The sequence below is a fragment of the Papio anubis genome, chromosome X (assembly GCF_008728515.1).
Source record: "Papio anubis isolate 15944 chromosome X, Panubis1.0, whole genome shotgun sequence".
NCBI classification, from domain to species: Eukaryota; Metazoa; Chordata; class Mammalia; order Primates; family Cercopithecidae; genus Papio; species Papio anubis.
In genome coordinates, this window is record NC_044996.1 from 130,045,168 (window position 1) to 130,063,969 (window position 18,802).

The 18,802-nt window shown below is 38.5% G+C and overlaps 1 protein-coding gene across 6 annotated transcripts in view; it reads right to left on the reverse strand.

The window, feature by feature from the left end:
- BMX (BMX non-receptor tyrosine kinase) overlaps positions 1–18,802 on the reverse strand; it is a 58,062-nt gene that overhangs the window by 17,856 nt on the left and 21,404 nt on the right. For 4 of the 6 annotated variants that reach the window (XM_021932409.2, XM_017954095.3, XM_021932408.2 and 1 more), the window contains exons 7-14: positions 14,868–15,109; positions 12,004–12,081; positions 11,276–11,329; positions 7,593–7,647; positions 6,226–6,305; positions 3,298–3,425; positions 1,025–1,099; positions 147–318 (exon numbers count right to left, since the gene is read on the reverse strand). In XM_021932409.2, coding sequence (XP_021788101.1) covers positions 147–318; positions 1,025–1,099; positions 3,298–3,425; positions 6,226–6,305; positions 7,593–7,647; positions 11,276–11,329; positions 12,004–12,081; positions 14,868–15,109 — 884 coding nt within the window. The remainder of the gene's footprint in view (positions 1–146; positions 319–1,024; positions 1,100–3,297; positions 3,426–6,225; positions 6,306–7,592; positions 7,648–11,275; positions 11,330–12,003; positions 12,082–14,867; positions 15,110–18,802) is intronic. The other 2 variants (XM_031660515.1, XM_021932410.2) reach the window with 2 other exon arrangements.

Sequence of the window (18,802 nt, forward strand, 5' to 3'; positions counted from 1 at the left end):
GCCCGATTTATAACTTCTAAATATTTATGTCTATGATACAGTATGTGGACTTTTGCTCTAGGCCTTGCAAAGTTAAGAGCAGGCCTATTAGTGCTAATGCCCTCCCATGATAAGGGCTAAAGAGCCATTCCTTGGGAAAAACTTACGTCATAGTCTGGGCCTCCTGAAAGAATTCATCTTCTGACATGGAGCCCTCCTTGATCATCTTAACAGCAACATCATACTGCCCCTTCCACTTGCCCAGCTGGACCACTCCAAACTGGCCACTTCCCAGCTCCTTCAACAAGGTAATCTCTTCTCTTTTCAGTTCCCAGATTCCTAACAAGGCAAGACAGACATTCTTTAGGATGAGCATAGAAAGCTCTGGGGCTAACAGGTTCCCAAGTGATTTCTTCTCCAATGGGAGTTTCACAGTGACAATATAAACAAGACTTTTTATTTTAAGTTGATAAATTAAAAAAAAAAAACCTTAGTGATGTGGTCTTGTGGCTACTTGACGATGGCACCAGGACAACACTATTCTTGAAGTAGCTACAGTTATTTGACAAGAAGGCTCAGAGCAAAAACAATTTGCCAATCAGAGGCATCTTGGAGAGGCTCAGCATCAAAATGTACTCGATGTCCTTAGGTTGGTAAAACATTGTTAGATTTTTTTAAATAAAAAAATTAAACTCTGATCGGGGTGGATGTGATCGTCCTAAAACATAAGGTTGGATACTAGCTCTGCTGAGTGGGCACAAAATCCAGGAAAAAGAAAGGACAGTGGGGTGCTGGAGGCTAATAATGGGGTCTAATAAGAGAAAACAAATTGATGATCTTTTTGGTGATGCTAGAAGCTTACAGATTTAGGTTGAGAGGACAGATTTTTTTTTTTAAAAGAAAATCCTTCCTGATACAATCTGAGCAGAGGCCTCCTTCCTGTCTTTCCTCCTTTTTTTTTTTTTTTTGTCAGTAAATTAACCATATATTATTCAATCAAAAATGATGGAAAATGGAGTTTAAGAGTCCAGGAATGTTTCCATACCATTTCCCAGGGACACAGAGTCTGGGACTTTGTTGGCCTTTGTTGACACAGGGTGGCGGAGCCGTGTGATCATGCCTGCAATGGAATCAGCATCATATCACATCATTACATCATATCCCATCACATTATGTAACATTGGTTCACAACTAGTCTTTCTCCAAAGTGGCTGAAAAAGCAAAGAGTTCAGAATGTTGTAATGCAGAGAGAGAATCCATTCATGTTGTAGTTGTGCTTAACTTGACTAATTAGCTCAATGCAAAGCAAAAATTAGATGACTAAAACACTGTATGTGATTTTTAAAAATCCCATAGAAATTAATTGCATGATGGAATCTTTAAAAATTCTCTCCCTTCTTTTTTGCTATGTCTTTACCATCTTATGCTTAAATATGTATACACACAGCACATACATTTGACAAAAAATTCAAACAATACAGAAGGATAAAAAATAATAAGCCATCTGAATTTTTAAAAACTGAACCTATTACTAAGTTTCATTAAGTGGTCAAGTCATTTTAATTGTTTATATTTAGTTATGGTAAAACTGGGTTAAAATAATTATAAAATTTAATAGTTGCTTGAAAGAACCCATTACAAATATATGTATATATGTTTTTTGCTTTAAATGTGGAATGCTCTCCAAGTCAAGGGACCTATCACACATGTACTTTTCCCCTCCTTCCTTTTTCTATATATTTGTCTGGTTTTTATATGAGTGGTCTCCAAACTTTTAAAATCCTTCACTTTTATGTTTTTTTCTTGTTTCTCTGCTTGATAAAAATCCTTCACCTTTAATCAGCTTAATTAATTAATTAAAATATAAAAATTAGTACGTTTCTATAAAATATATATTTGGTGTGAATTATAAAAATACAATCACAAACAGAAAATGTAAGAGAATGAGATAAAAATCCAAATCTAAATAAACATCTTAATATTTCCTACTGATATCCTGTGAAGTTTCCTGTGCATCCTCTGCAGTGGAATCGTTTCACTTAGAGATGTCTGTTTGTCCAATACCTTTTCCAAAAGGTACTTCTGAGGTACTACAGGTTAAAATAAACATTTGAGGAAATTGGGGCAAAGGAAACACAACAGTAGAAACCAAAATGAAAGCCAGAAGTGAGGCCAATCTACTTACATGCATAGAATCAAGTCATATAAAGTAGCACAAATTTAGTGCTGAGCTTATGGCTTATTTTTACTCACTGTTGGAAATGCACTCAGCCACTGCTCTTAAGTGGAAATTGGAAATTCACTCAGCCACTGCTCTTAAGTGGAAATTGGAAATTCACTCAGCCACTGCTCTTAAGTGGAAATTGGACATTCACTCAGCCACTGCTCTTAAGTGGCACTATTCTAGAAAACAGAGGGTATTTCTAGATGTATTTTCATCAGTTGATTAGGCAAAAATTTAGAAGATTAATAACACCCAGTGTTGGTGAGGATGAGAGAAAATGTTGTTAGTAGGATTGTACATTTCTGAAAAGCAGTTGGCAATCTGTACATTTTAAGTATTCTTAGCCTTTGTCTCAGAAATTCCATTTCTAGGGATTTGGCTATAGAAACCACTCATATAGATGGACAGAGCTATGCATGCAGAATTGTGCACTGAAGCATCCATTATAATGTGAAAATATTGGACATGATCCAACTGCTAATCAACAGAGGGCTAGGTGAATAAATTATGGGGTAACTATGGTAGAATTCTATGCAGCTGTTAAATAGACCAAAGTAAACTCTTTGTATTCACATGGATAAACCTCTAAGACATGTTGAGGAAAGAATGCAAGCTGAGCAATATGTGTAGAACGATCTCATCTCTCTAAAAACGTAATGTATATACATAATATACAATTTCTATTTATATATGTAATGATTAGTAAGGGCTAGTGTCAGCATGCAAAAAACCCTGTCATAATAGACAATTGGTCCATGATCCAATGATATATATGTATATTTGTATAATACTTAAAATTTATAATCCTCTTGCTTCTATACACAGAAAAATCCTACAAATATTTTTATAAAGAGAATTTCTCTTTCTAAGTCACCTAGTTTACTCAATTTCATTCTTTCTGGCATTAAGGAGACAATCACGTTATATTCCTAGGAATGTAAGTTAAAAATTAGGATAGGCAAAAGACTTGAGAGGATTTTTTCCTACTTTCATGGTTCCTTATATAATTAAGAATATTAGGAGGGTCAGTATTATCCAAGAAAATTAATATTTAAGAACAAGGGCCCATAAAAGAAAAAACTAAAATAAGTTACCTGCTGAATTGTGTTGGTGATAATGAATAAGCTTTGGAATGGAATCAAAACAGTAGTTTTCTGCCAGGTATAACTTGTTCTCAGCATTTGTATGCACATGGTAATGTTTGACAGTTCCTTTTTTATCACTAATAACAGAGAGAATGTTAGAACATTTTAAATAAACAATTAAAACTTGATTAAGCAGGGTTAAATAATTATTTTAGATGCATTTGCAAATTTTGGAGAGGGAAGTCAGGGAGGGTTTCTCAGTCTTGGCATCTGGTGTTTTTCTCAGTCTTGACACCTGGTGTAACTATAAAAGTAGTTATGGAAGACAGTTCTTCTCTGAACCCAATGTATCTTTTGGTGCACATATAGAATTCATGTACAGTAAAATTCCAACTTTCCAGGCTTCTCCTCCCTGAGTAAGTGTATAAAACTGGAATCTTTCTTTGATGATCAAGAGGCTTACAGTTCTTCAGGATCATTATTCTGAGCATAAATTATCTTATAGGATAATAACAGAGGTGGAAATGAGGGAGGTAAAGGTGATTAGGCTGTTGGGTATCCTCACCCCAAAACATGGAAGGAGGCTCTTTTGGGGCATGCAGAATGAAGTAGGTGGGGATGTCCTTTAATTCCTCATGTGAACTTGTACCCTCTCCACATAAAACACTTTTTTCTTTTCCTCTGCTTTTATACAATAATGCTGACTTGATGCACGTTGATTTAAGCTAATCAGGAATGATACACCTGTCTTACATTGTAGACAATTACATAGTGGTCAAGAGCCAGGCTTTGATTTTAGTTCTATCACTCACTAGCTACCCTATATGGTTATGCCTGGCATATAAGAAACAGTTAATAAATTGTTGCTGTATAGAAAACTAACACAGGGACAGAAAACCAAATATCACATGTTCTTACTTGAAAGTGGGAGCTAAATGATGAGAACACATGGACACATAGAGGAAAACAGTGGACACTGAGGCCTACTTGAGTGTGGAGGATGGGAGGAGGGAGAGGAGCAGAAAAAATAACTATTGAATACTAGGCTTAGTACCTGGGGGATGAAATAATCTCTACAAGAAAGCCCCATGACAAGAGTTTACCTTTATAACAAACCTGCACATGTACCCATCAACTTAAAATAAAAGCTAAAAAAATTTAAAAATTGTTGCTGTAACATCAACCGAGTAAAAATTGCAAGTGCTAAAGGAGAAAGGGTTCTTCTCTTTGCTGCAAATGTTTAATCAGCTTTTGGTGTCAGCATACAATTCACTGAAGGCCATTGATGAGGTTTCATAAAAGAGGGCTTCTGTATTCATTTGATTCTTTATCTATTTGCTGATTTATCCACCTGGCTACCTTAAAAAATGAATCTGGAGTCAAGAAACTCGACTAGGAGGAAATCTGATACCAGGTTTGGCTGAAACTGCAGGGCCAGAGGACCACAAAGCTTTTGATACTCGGTCAACAAAGTCTTCTCCTGATTCTTACTGGGTTGGCTTTAGCCAGCATCCAGGTGTTACCATGTGAAAAATAATATATGAGATGCACTGGGGACGTGGATTCTGTCATTGGAAAGTGCTGTGGGACAATTCAGGGTACATCCTATTATCTCAAGTGTAGGTAGGCACTCTGTAAAAAATTTCAAAATAAAATAACGTTTTTATTACTTCATTATTATAAATATACATATATGCACTGTGGGGTAGGGCACATGGAGAAGGCACCAAGGCAGATGATCATTCAATATAGCTGCTAAAAAAGAGTCGCACACATACAAATTTTTAAAAAAAGATCCTAATCAGTATTTGACCAGATTCTCATTCCAAAATGTTGGGGGTTCAGTGTAAGCACAGAGGTGTAGGAATATGACTTGGCTATTGAAAGCCCAGCTTCAACTAGTCACTTATTAGCTCCAGGTAGGTCTTCACAAGCTCTTTTTGAACCTCAATCCTCTCATCTGCAATATGGTGTAAATAAAAACAGCTTTCCCATATGCTTTGGAGGATGATCAGAAGGAAAAAAAGAGCTAACTACCAATAAGAAAGTGGCTTGTAAAACTCTGGAGAAGGATTCTGATGATGATTTGCATGAGATGACTGTGGGGTGTCTTTTATGCCCAAGTGTTAGGGTACAGGGAGTGCAGTAGGTAGAACTACTCTTCCCCAGCAGCAACAACCACAATAATAGTAATTACTGTTAGTTTATTAAGTGCTTACTATGTGTCAGGCACTGTTCTGGATATAACATATGAATTAACTCACTCCACTCATGGAACATAACAATCATTATGTTCCCCTTTCAAATGAACAAGTTGAGGCACAGAGGCTGAGAAACTTGCCCAATGTCACAAAGCCCTGAAATAGTAGAGCCAGGAATTGGATCTAGAAATTTGGCCTCAAACAAGAACTTTTAGTCACACAAAGAGGACAGAGCCCTGGAAGGAAGCTGTGTAGAGAACACAGCGGCACTGAGTCAACCTTTCTGCTAACTCCGAACCCAGTGGAAGGACTTACTGAGAACTGGACACTGGAGTAGGCATCTTTGCTCAGCAGGTGGCTAGGGCTGAGAGTATAGAGTCTCCACTGCTATTTTTTTTTCTTTCTAGGCTTAGACCTAAATGAAAGGGAATCACCCAGGAGTCTCTTAATAAACATTTACTGAGGCATGCTGTGCTCTGGGTACTCTGTTACTGCCTAGGGTGGGGCAGGAGAGGATTAGCCAGAGAATGGCCTCTTGAAAGTAGTGGGGCAAGGATGGTGGGGCAGTGGGGTGAGGGTGGTGGAGGCAACTATAAATGGTCACATTCAACAGAAATACTTTGATTTGAAATTCCAGAGTTTAAAGATGATGTCTTATCCCAAAATGTGACTGTGACCAGCATATTCAAAGAATATATGCAGAAAGGTAAAAGAAATAAATCCTTATCATACTTACTTCACAGCCTTACTAAATAAGGACACTGTGTACATTCCCACTTGGCTCGAATTTCTAACCATAAATGCTCCTTCTTTTCCCTAAAAAGGAAGGAAAATATAGAAGGAACAGAAAATATTTTCATTATTCTCGAAAATGATTTTGCATGGTAGGTAGTTGGAAAATAAATCTTTTTGATTGACTTTATATGTCACAAAGGGCACAGGTTTCTCACTCAATCTCTTTACAGATCTTCCCTATGTGTGTGAACACTTCCTCTCCAATTAATGTTTAACGCTATAACATACTTTTCTCGATGTTGTGCTTATGTAAGCCTAATGTTTTCATCTTTAAGAAATGCAATTTCGAACCATGTATCACCGTATCATGCCCTTGGAAGGTTTTAGAAAACCAAACATCCAGAATAAATCAGTTGTTAAAGTTCTATACTCAAGCTGTCTTTCTCAATGACTTGTGCTAATACTAAGCGATGAAGGTTCAGAAAGAGCAGATTATAAACTATGAATGTGACAAAACACCACATGAAGTCATTACATTCTCACTAGCACCCCTCAAAGAAATAAGTGTAGTGTTTAGTGTTTTTATCAGGTTAAACTATATCGAAGTGTCATTTTTAGAAATCAAAAGAGTTTGCTACTGGCATTCCATACTAATTAGTAATAAAGTCAGATAAACATATACTGTATCACATCTGCTATACTCTGGTCTAGGTGCTAATGAGCAGTGACAGAGCTCAGGTTAATGGCTACATTGACAGCCTCCAATAAATCATTTCTTTTATTCATGCTCTGAGCAGTCCCTTCCCATACTGACTCTAGGCTGAGTCATGTGACTTGCTATGACCAACGGGACCTTAGCAAACACAACAAAAGCAGAGACTTGAAAAGTGCTTGCACCGTGGGGCTCGTCCTCTTCAACCACTGCCTTGAGATCACCATGCTGTGAGGAGGCCCAAGAAAGGCACATGGAGAGGCTGCTTGGGGAAGAACTGTGGAACTCCACTTGACTGCCTCAGCTAAACCCAAGCCCCCAGTCAACCCACCACCCAAATGCAGCCACAGGTGTGCCCCTAAGCAAAACCTGCCTAAGAACTGCTGGCCCAGCTGACTCACAGAATCACGAGATATCATAAATCCCGCTGCTTCAAGCCCCTAAATTTAGGAGTGGTTTATTATGCAGCAATAAATAATGGACACAGAAGTAGTGGCTAGACATGAAGAGTCGGGCAACCCACAGACTGGACAAGCCTCACTACAATGACTTGACTATGTAATTAGCAGCAAGGTTTCTATGAGAAATGCATCAGCCTCTGGACCCCAAAATACAAAGAGATTCTGTGAGGCTGTTTTAAAGACAAGACTATTTACCTTTTGTCTGAGTAACTGTTCAGATTGTGATCTGGAGATGTTACCAGCAAACCAGCTGCAAAAGGAAAAAAATTTATATGTGAGAATCAATAAGTTTTAGATTGTATAGCTTGACACTCAACTTTCTAATCTGTAAAATGAGGCATTGGCTTACCTCAGGGGTTTCCAAGCCTAACTGCTCAAGAGAATCATTTGAGGAGCTTTTCAAAACTACAGATGCTTAAGTCCCCATTACCAAATTCTGATGTTGGGGTGGGGTCTGTACATCTAATTTTTAAATGGGCTGGCATTTAGGAATCTTTGGTTTTCTTCTGGGTGACTTCTAAGTTTTCCTACATTTTACCATTTTGAGTAAGGGTTAGAGATTAGACCTATGAAGAATATTCCAAGAGGAAAGTCAGGGCTGCCGAGGATGAAAGCCCTTATCTTCCAGTCATATAATTTCCTTGTAATAATATGATGATAACATCTATTTTCAGATCAAATGCTTTTACTTTATATGTGGAGCTCAACAGGCCAAGAGCTGTTTCTCATGTGAGGGCAACAATGTCTGTGGCCTTTGGGTTTTATACAGAATGTCCTACTTAGGAAATGAGTAAAAGTAGGGCACGGGGTGGGATGTAGCATGGGTTTGGGTGAGTGGGAGGACCGACTGGCTAGAAGATAACATTTGCAGAGGAAAGAAGTACAAGAGGAGGGTGAGGGCAGAAGGGAGGAGTTGTAGGAGAAATTCAATGTAGAAGGTATCTCAGAACTTGGCAGGAATAGATAGGAAGTGATTCTCTGTATAATCTCTGTATGAGTTTTGGGAAGGGATGTAAGCTGGTGGACAGTTCAATAAAATAGAAAGAGCCTTAGGCCACCCAGCTTGGAGGTCTGGGTTCTAGGCATAACTTCCCTATGTGTAATTGTATGACTTCGAACAAGCCACTTGGCCTTGTTTGACCTTGGACTTCCCTGCCCGTAAAACTAGGGAGAGGGTTGATCTTGATAAGTCTGAAAGTCTCTTTCAACTCTACCATTATGGATACTGTATAACTAATACTTGAAATATTAACTGATAGGTTTTCTTATTAGTCAACATTTTAAGGTAATACTAGCTAATCAAAAGGCCCTTCAGGAGCTATGATACAGGATATGTACCTACAGGGGAATAGAAGGAAGAAAACCAGGAATCAGGAGAGAGACCTGGAGAGGCAAGGTGATATAACCTATATACCCTATACATTATACCCCACACACACATACAAACGTTGCCTGTGTCATAATTTTGCTGAGGCCTGCCTCTTATTGTTTTAAATAATATTTTAGTATTTCAATGACAGAGCAGCAGAGTCCTAGGCATAAGGGTTTTTGTTGTTGTTGTTGTTGTTTTGTTTTTTTTGTTTTGACAGGATCTCACTCTGTCACATAGGCTGGAGTGCAGTGGCATGATCTCGGCTCATTACAGCTTTGACCTCCCGGGCTCAAGTGATCCTCGCACCTCAGCCTCCCAAGTAGTTGGGACTACAGGCATGGGCAACCACACCTGGCTAATTTTTGTATTTTTGTAGAGACAAAGTTTTGTCATGTTGCCCCGGCTGGTATCAAACTTCTGAGCTCAAGCGATCTACCTAGCTTGGCCTCTCAAAGTGCTGAGATTATAGGTATGTGCCACTGTGCCTGGCCTGGCCTAGTCTAGTTCATTAACACATGATTTTCTATCTAAATCTCAGTGCTTAGTGCTTCTGTCTTTAATGGAATTGACTGGAATTGCTCATGAAATTATGGCCATAAAACAAAAACTCCCATGACACCGATAGAATAGGAAGCTGGGAGAGCATCAAGCACAATGTGAGGTGACTGAGTCCCAGATCCTATAGCCCTATAATCCCGAGCTCCCTTTGGTATCTTTTTGATTTTAAGAGGACAAGTCTTCCCTGAGAATTTCCTCAATGTCTGTCTCTCACACACCACTTGCATTCAGAAAAGATGGGAATAGAGACTGTCTAAATGGTCATATCTGGGCTTACCCAATCAGAGAAAGATTTCCAACTTATTTAAATGCTAAAGACTACAATCCACAATTAGAGGTTCACTCCCATTGGTTTAAGTCTTTGTGTTTCATTAAAGTGCAATTATCTTTGGAAATGACCATGGGTTGGTCATTCTCAGTCTTTTATGCCTTAGTATGAATTACTCCGTCAATGCTTTCCTGCGAATAGATGTTAGGGAAGAAAGTAAAGCTGAAAGAGAGCTAGAAAGTGGTAAAGAGACCATGCCACAAAGAGGTGGAGGGTACAGCACATCTTCCCCAATGCAACAGGTATGGCTAGGGCCAGGCTGGGTTAGAGATGAGAGGAGGAGTGAAAACAGTAGCACGTACTTTGGAAAAGTTCCTGTTTCACATGTAACCAATAAATCAATAATACAACACTTGTACAAAAACAGAACTGGAAATATGCATAATCCTAGTATCCAAGTGAATTCTGTGCCATTTGGTATCAAGTGTCTGAGAAATGCAATATGCTGTATTATTCCCACCACTTCTTAACACTAATCTTTACATCTAGGAGACAATTATTTGTCCCTGTTTATAGAATGATGGACCCTTAGATTTTGGAAGGAAACTTAGGCCAACCTCCTCAGTATATTTGGGGTGACCACACATTCTTATTTGCCCAGAAGTCCAATTTATGCCTGATGTCCAGGTGTAATTTTTATTTTAATTTTTGTGAGTACACAGCAGGTATATATATTTATGGGGTACATGAGATGTTTTGATACAGGCATGCAATGTGTAACAATCACATCATGGATTATGGGGTATCCATCCTTTCAGTCGTTTATCCTTTGAGTTACAAACAATTAATTATATTCTTTAAGCTATTTTAAGTGTATAATTAGCTGGGTGCGGTAGCTCACACCTGTAATCCCAGCACTTTGGGAGGCCAAGGCGGGTGGATCACCTGAGGTCAGGAGTTCAAGACCAGCCTGGCGAACATGGCAAAACCCTGTCTGTACTAAAAATACAAAAATTAGCTGTGCGTGGTGGCAGGCGCCTGTAATCTTAGTTACTCGGGAGACTGAGGCAGGAGAATCGCTTGAACTTAAGTGGTGGAGGTTGCAATGAGCTGAGATCGTGCCATTGCACTCCAGCCTGGGCAACAAGAGCAAAACTCTGTCTAAAACAAAAAAAAAAAACAAAAACAAAAAACCAAGCTCACCCTAAGAATAGAGATTTGTTGACATAAATATTGCCATGTTCAAGGTGTCATTTGTGCTACCCTGTAAAATTACTGCATCATTAATAACTTCTCCAAAAATATTACTCAATGTTAGTAAGAGCTTTCAAACACCACCTTAATTAGAGGTCTCCAGGAAAGAAATAACGAGCAGAAACATTATATGCTACATCTACAAAGACAAAGTAAAATGAAGGTGATGCTGGACATATGATAAATCCAATGAGTATTTGCAGCCAATTTAGATAATCCAGTTTTGGGGAAAATACTTTCATTGGTAACAACCCAGCTCATTGTCACCTGTCACCTAGAAAAATGACCCAGAACCTTACATGAGTTTACCCATGTAAATACAGCCTCCTGAGACAGTCTCAGTCATCTGTTTTCATGTCTTTGAGGAAAAGAGTAGAAGTATCTGTGTCTAGTTTTAGAAGAACCCATAAGACTTTCCATACTCACTCATAATCATCCAGGTTTGCCTCTTCTTCAGATGAACTTGACTCAGGGAATCCCCTTAAGAAAAGTTGAGAAAAACGTAAGTGCAAAAAAGCACCAAGAAATAATCCAAGTGCCTAGCCATGCAATATCAAATCCCACCCTGATTTTATCCACCTAACATTTAGATTGTTAGGTTTCTCCTTCTGCACCTGGGAAGGTATCAACACAGCAACAGTAAAGATAGAGTCACTCAAAAGTTGGGCTTATGCCAAGTTTTGATGAAAGAATGGTTCCTTGATACAGGAGATCTCCAGGAAGGCCCCAGAGGAACTTGTATTTCTTTTGACTTTTTCCAAAGAGTGGGTTCATGAAATAGATGAAGACTCCTTGAGAGATGGGTGTAGTATAAAGTTAAAAAAAAATTGGGTTGTGTATATAGCTATTCTTATGGAAGAGTTATTCAATTCTAGGTTGCGTTTCTTCCCTCTAGAGATGCCTAGGTCAGGTATACTAATGTCCGTGCTACTACTGGTGTATGTCATGGATGCTGGCTAGGAAAAGTCAGTGCAAGAAAAACTAGAACCCAAAAGTCATCCATTCAGGGTCTAGAGAGGCAAACTACATAGACTTTTTTGCTTTATATTTACCTTAAGTACAAAGCCTAGCTGCAAAATTATTGCAAGTTTGTTAAGTTTTCCTGAAAATGGAAGCATATTCTGGATGTAGAGGAATATCTGAATTTGATTTACCATGAAATCTTTGTGGTGGTGTGATTTACATTTCTTTCTTTTTGGTTACTACTTGCAACATCTTCACTGCTGCTGCTACTGCAAAAAAGAGACATTTTGTACGTTTATAAACATATGTCTACTTATAAATTTTAAATGACAGAAGTCATTTTGTTCATATATGTTTTAGCTTTATTTGACATTTTGACCCACACATTTCACTTGTTTGGGAAATTTAAGCTAATGAGTTACTTTCACATTTTGATTCTTTCAGGCATTCCAATAAAAATAAAAAAGCAGTAGTTTGGCAACATTCCTAAACAAAAGAAAATTGTTAATAATGGCTCATAATGACCCCAAACAATGGAAAATCTGGATTAATAAATCATCTTGATTGGATTTGCCCTGATTTTCTTATAGATATGCAAGCATTCTGTCACTTATATATTTTAAAATAATTTATTTTCCTCTTTGCTAATGTGACTACAATTAAAATTCTTGAAAATGCTGATCTTTTTACTCCTTCTGGACACAGATGGATAAGCAGGATTTTCATCATCCTCTGCCATAGATCATTTTATCTCTTTTATTTGGAGTATTAAGCAGAGCATGAAGAAGTGCCTACCTCTCAAAGTCTAACGGCTGTTTTATCTGGAATGTAGGACCTATTTCCTGTTTGCCTTCATAGTCCAGACTTTTTTTCAAAACCACAGTTCATAGAAACAAGCTTCCTTAGCAAGGAAATGCTCCCCTGGCTCTATTTCAAGGAATGCCTAGATAAAGCCCTTAAACTCTAAAATGCCAAACCTTCCCAAAGAGCCTTGCCCACTAGAATAGCTTTTATTTAGCCTTGTTGTTTCTAAAAACACTTAGAGAATGTCCATCAATAGTGCATCACTTACTTAGGTTTACCTAATAGCTATATAATGAGTACTTTACAGACATTAAAAATAATCAGGTAATTTGCACAACAATGTAAATGTACTTAACACTACTGAACTGTATGCTCAAAAATAATTAAGATGGTAAACTTTATGTTATGTATATTTTACCAAAATTAAATGAAAATGAAATTTTAAAAGTCAGGTGTATCCTCATGTATTCAAATAGGAAAAATGCTGAAGATGTCAAGTGAAAAGAACAAATGGCAAAGACTGTATCATGAGAACTTACTTGCTTTTTATGCACATGGCCACATGTGCATAGAAAACATTTTAGGGGAATGCAAATGGAATATTCTGTAATATTTGAATGATTTAATAGGAGCATAGATTATCTTACTAAACAGAAAACAGATTAAAAAGAAGCTCAGGGGAAGATTATAAGAATGACAGAAAGTTGATAAAAAGTATTATCCCACCATATATGAGCTGAGAATCATGGCTGCACTTTAAAAAGTCAAGCTCCATGAAGACCTTTTAGCAATGATTATAATTCACTCTCAGACACAATGCTGCTCATGCTAAGAGGTGATCAATCAATCCTTTGTTAAAATAACTAGATTCCTGAAGTTCTAGGGAAAATCCACAGTTGGGACCAAACCTAAGGAGGTGCAAATCTAAGGGAGTGTAAAAAGCTCAATAATCAAGATAAATAATATTTTAATGAACAAAATATTGACATTTTAAATAAAGGTTGGATCTGGCAATTTATGAGTTGGTAGCTGGGCAGCAACCCCATGTGAATCAACAGTTCTTCCTGGTTATTTGAAAACAGGTCAGTCAGTTTCACTTCACACCTCTCTCAGTGAATCACTGGAGTTTCTGTCAGGAAGGGGACCTGGAACACCATTAACACGACTTCCACTCTCCTTGCATCTGGGTTTACTGATCCTCTCCTTCCACAAGAACGGTGGGCTACAGGCACACAAATGTAATCCCATCCCTTGGGCACCAGGATTAATACACTAGGATTCTAGTTCCACTTTGGAATGAAAGGGACCATGGCTTATTATACTGAAAAAAAAAATCAAGAAGAATACACTTACATTATTTCAAATTCCGTATGGCCCTGTATTATTGAAACTTTGAGTAATTGGCTTTAGGCAAAAATGATGAGGATGGAAAGAACAAAGGAATAAAAGGACACAGGAAAAATAACTATGAAAAGAGATACATGGTGAGTGAGAGAGATGATCTGTATCCATTGTGGGGAAAGGCAGACATGACTTCCCTGCAGGGAGGCTGACAACCGAGTGAGAAGATGGCAGAGAGTAGACAATGTGATAGGAAGGAGGTCTGAGACAGGAAATAAGGAAGGGAAGTCACTTGACCCTTTCCATATGGTCATCTTGCAATTCAGTTCAGCATTTATTTGGCATCGAGTGTAGGGCAAATTCAGTGCCAGACCAAGAGATATATACATACACAATTTACATGTTGCCTTCAAGGAATTTTCAATTCTGGCTTTAGATAGAATCTTTAGGCTAAAAACTGTGAGAAGACTAATCAGGTCAGGAGAGGCGAGGTTGTACATTCCAAGAAGGCAAGCCATGGCCTTGCTTGAAATGCTATTTGCCATCTGGCTAGTGACACCGAAGCACATTGCAGAAGTAAGCCCATCCTAAGCTCTTTCATATAAAGGATAGATTTCAAAGATTCTGTATTCTGGAATGTGGAGATATTTGCGGGGAGAAGGAGGAGAAAGGGAAGGGAATACAATGATCATTCATTATTGAGATCATTAGATTGGATAATCTAAATGGAAAATTTATGCTTCTCAGCCCCAGTGGGGCCACTGCTTCCCCAGGCTTCTGGCTCAAGCACTGAACATTTTCTGAGAGGACAGCCTAAGGCCTGGATTAACAGCTTTGAGGCTGAGGTTCAGGGTAGCGGGGTAGTGTTTACTCTACATGCTGGGCAGCTGGTCTGAAAGCTGGGGATTACCTTTTCAGTTTTCTTTCTTGCCCCCAGTCAGGGTAGTCTTCTTTTGGAATATACTGCATGTTGAAGTTTGGCTGGGAGCCATAGATTTTCTTTGAGTTGCTGTCATATTGGGCTACAGTGGTACTTGAAGATGGTGGCTGGAAGCCATAGTTTTTCATTGATTCGTTGTCGTATTGGGCTAGAGTGGTACTTGAAGATGGTGCATCCATTTTGAGAACAGGAACTGCCCGAGGTATCTTCAGCTTTGGAGGGGAAGAGATTTTAACACATCACAGTGAGGCACAGATTCAGGTACCGGGAACTGACGATTAAGTATATCAGTTCTTGAAAGAAAGAGAAAGGAAAGAGGGAAGGGAGGGAGGAAGGGAGGGAGGAAGGGAGGAAGGAAAGAGGCAAGGAAAGAAGAAAGGTATGAGCAAGGATATGGAGCAACTGGAACTCATACTTTTGCTGGTTGGAGTATGAAGTGGTACAACAACATTGGAAATTTGTTTGCAGAATCTAGTAAATCTGGATGTGCATCTGGTCATACCCTATGACTCATAAATTATATGTATATATACCCAACAGTGAAACCAAAAGACCTGTAAAAGAATGTTCATAGCAGATTTTAATTAGATAAAAACTAGAAACTGCCTACATGCCCATCAAGAGAATAAAATAATAAACATGTTGTGGTTGTTGAAGGCTGAATAATGGTCTCCCGAACATGTTCATGTCCTAATTCCCAGAATCCGTGAATACCTTACATGGTAAAAGGGACTTTGCAGATTGTAATTAAGTTAAGGATTTTGAGATGGGGTGACTATTCTGGATTTTGTGGGGGTGGGCCTGATGTGGTCAAAAGGGCCCTTATGAAAGGGAGATAAGGTGGTCAGAGATTAGAGAGCTGTGAGGATGGAAGCAGAGATTAGACAGCAGAGGAGCTGCGACCTTCTGGTTCTGCAGACGGGGGAAGGAGTCAGAAACCAGTGAATGTAAGTACCCCTTAGGAACTGGAAAATGCAAAGAAACAGATTTTTCCCTAAAGCTTCCAGAGGAAACACAGCTGTGCAGATCCATTTTAGACATAAGATCTTCCAAACTATAAGAGAATAAATGTTTGTTGCTTTAAGCCACTAAATTTGTATGGTAATTTGTTAGAACAGTAATAAGAAACCAAAACAGTTGTATATTCACACAACTGAATTCTATACAATGATAACAGTAAACTACAATCACATACTTAAAAAAAGGCAAATCTCATAAATTAAAGAAAAGAAGACACACAAGAAATGACTATACACTTTATAATTCCATTCATATAAAAGTCAAAATCAGGCAAACAATCTATGATGTTATAAATCAGGTTAGCAACTACTTTTGGAGGGTAGTAATGACTGAAAGGGAACATCAGGGTGTCCCTGGGATTCTGTGATGTTGTGTTTCTTTATCTGAGGGTGGATTATAGAGAAGTGTTCAGTTTGTGAAAATTCATCAAGCTGAACACTTAGGATTTGTGTGCTTTTCTATGTTCATGTTATACTTCAGGTAAAAATTCACAATGTGTGTGTGTGTGTGTGTGTGTGTGTGTGTGTGCGTGTGTGACAGACAGAGATGCATTTAACATTTTTGTCATGCTGTATTTTACTTTTTCAGAAATTTCATTTACTTGGAGTTAAGGCTTTGACATTCTAGAAATTTTAATTATGCAGGACAGTGTTATTTATGAGCTGTGAAGTGGGCTATCTCCAAAGAAAAATGCACTGGGAAGTTCCTTAAATGGAAATCATTTAAGGAAATCTCTTAGAACAGAACAGCTAGAGAGCTGATTTTTATTTCCTCCATTCAGAAGATAAGCCCTCTACTGAACACTCTGGTAAAAAACAAAACAAAGAAAAACATACTTTACATGATACCCTCTGATCCATGGTTCATCTGGGAAGCTTATAATCAATACAGGCTTATGAACCCTTAGCCACTGATTTGCCTAACTGATAATTTTCACTACATTGGCCAAAAAAATTCCCTGCTGGAGACTAGATGCAATGGTTTCTGGCTCTTAAATTATCTTCTGCTCTTAGAGTTGTCAAAAACAAACTTTATTGGTAATTCATCCTTTTTAAAGTGCAGAATTCAGTGACTTCTGTAAATTTATCAACTTGTATAACCATCACCACAACCCAGTCTTTCCATCACTCCAGTAAGATCCCTCATACCTATTTGCAGTCAATTCCCATCCCTACTCTGGTCCCAGGCAACCACTGATCACCCTTTGTTTTTATAGATTTGCCTAATCTGGGCGTTTCTCCTAGGTGTTTTAGAGGACCATACTTTACAAGCTTCAGGACTGAAACATATTTTCAAACCCAAACAGCAATGTTGCCAATAACAAAGTAAAAACTCCTAACCATTATAATTGTTTCCTAGGGCTTCCATGACAAATTGCTACAAGTCTGGTGGATTAGAACCACAAAAATTTATTATTTCACAGTTCTAGAGGTTAGAAGTCAAAATAAACGTTTCAGCATTGCTGTATTTACTCTGAAGCCTCTAGGAGAAAATCTTTGCTTGCCTCTTCCAGCTTCTGGTCCTTCCAAGTTGCTATGGTTTGGATATTCGACCCCTTCAAATTTTATGTTGACGTGTGATCTCCATGTTGGAGGTAGAGCTTAACGGGAGGTATTTGGGTCATAGGGGCAATCCCTCATTAATGGCCTAGTGCCATTCTCATGGTAGTGAATGAGTTCTCACGCTATGATTTTCCATGAGAGCTGGTTATTGAAAAGAGTCTGCCACCTCCCTTCCCTCTCTCTTGTTTCTTCTCTCTTACCGTGCAATTTCTGTACACACTAGCTCCCCTTCCTTCCTTAGACTGGAAGCAGTCTAAGGCCCTCATCAGATGCAGATGCCAGTGCTATGCTACTTGTACAGCCTGCAGAACGGTGAGCCAAATAAACCTCTTTTCTTTATCAATTACCCAGCCTCAGGTATTCCTTAGTAGCAACACAAATGGACTAAGAAACAGGTGTTCCTTGGCCTGTGGTAACATAACTCCAATCTCTTCCTAGGTCTTCACATGGCCTTCTCCTCTGTGTATCTCTCTGTGTCCTCTCATCTTACTAGTCATTGGATTTATGGCCCACTCTCATCTTTTGTGTGATTTCATCTTGATCTTCAACTAATTATGTCTGCAAAGATCCTAGTTCCAATAAGGTCACATTCTGAGGTTGGTTCTACATGGACATGAAATTTGGGGGACATTATTCAGTCTACTACAATCATGGATTATTTTTGTCTTTCATGTTGATTCACAAAAATTATGTTGCTTTTACTTAGAAAGAGAGAAGTAAGTGTGTGTGAATGTGTGTAGCTGAAAATAAGTACCCAAGACACCATAGATCCAATAGGCGGGTGGAGATATCCCCTTGCTTTCAGGTGAACTTCTAGAGAACCACTGGGAAGCCATTTTGTGTGTATCCTGGCATTTGAGGAGGCTCACACCTGCCTGGGAACCCTAAAAACAGGAGGCTGTGGCTATGAATCTAAGAGAGCGGAGCAAAAAGAGAGCAGTAGCCTGTACTTCAAGAAAGAGCTACATACAGCTTAATTAACCAGAGCAATCAAGGTTTTGTTTGTTTTCTTATAGGCCAACTCCACCCTTGGGAAAAAGTTGGCTGACAGCCATCTTGAAAGGTTGAGGGCTGAAAATCTGAAAATCCAAGAGCTGAGGATCAAAATCTCTCCCCTGTCATAAAACTACATATGGATCTGCCCTTCAGTAGGAAATTCCCAAAAGTCTCCCATGAGATAAAGAATCAGTGCTGGAAAACTCACTCAGATACCACCACCACATCATGACAGAAACAGCTATGTGTGTCTTTTTTTAATTAGACCTCGTCTTCCTTGGAACTAACTCTGTAAGGGCCATGAACCTCAGCCACTCCAAAATCCCT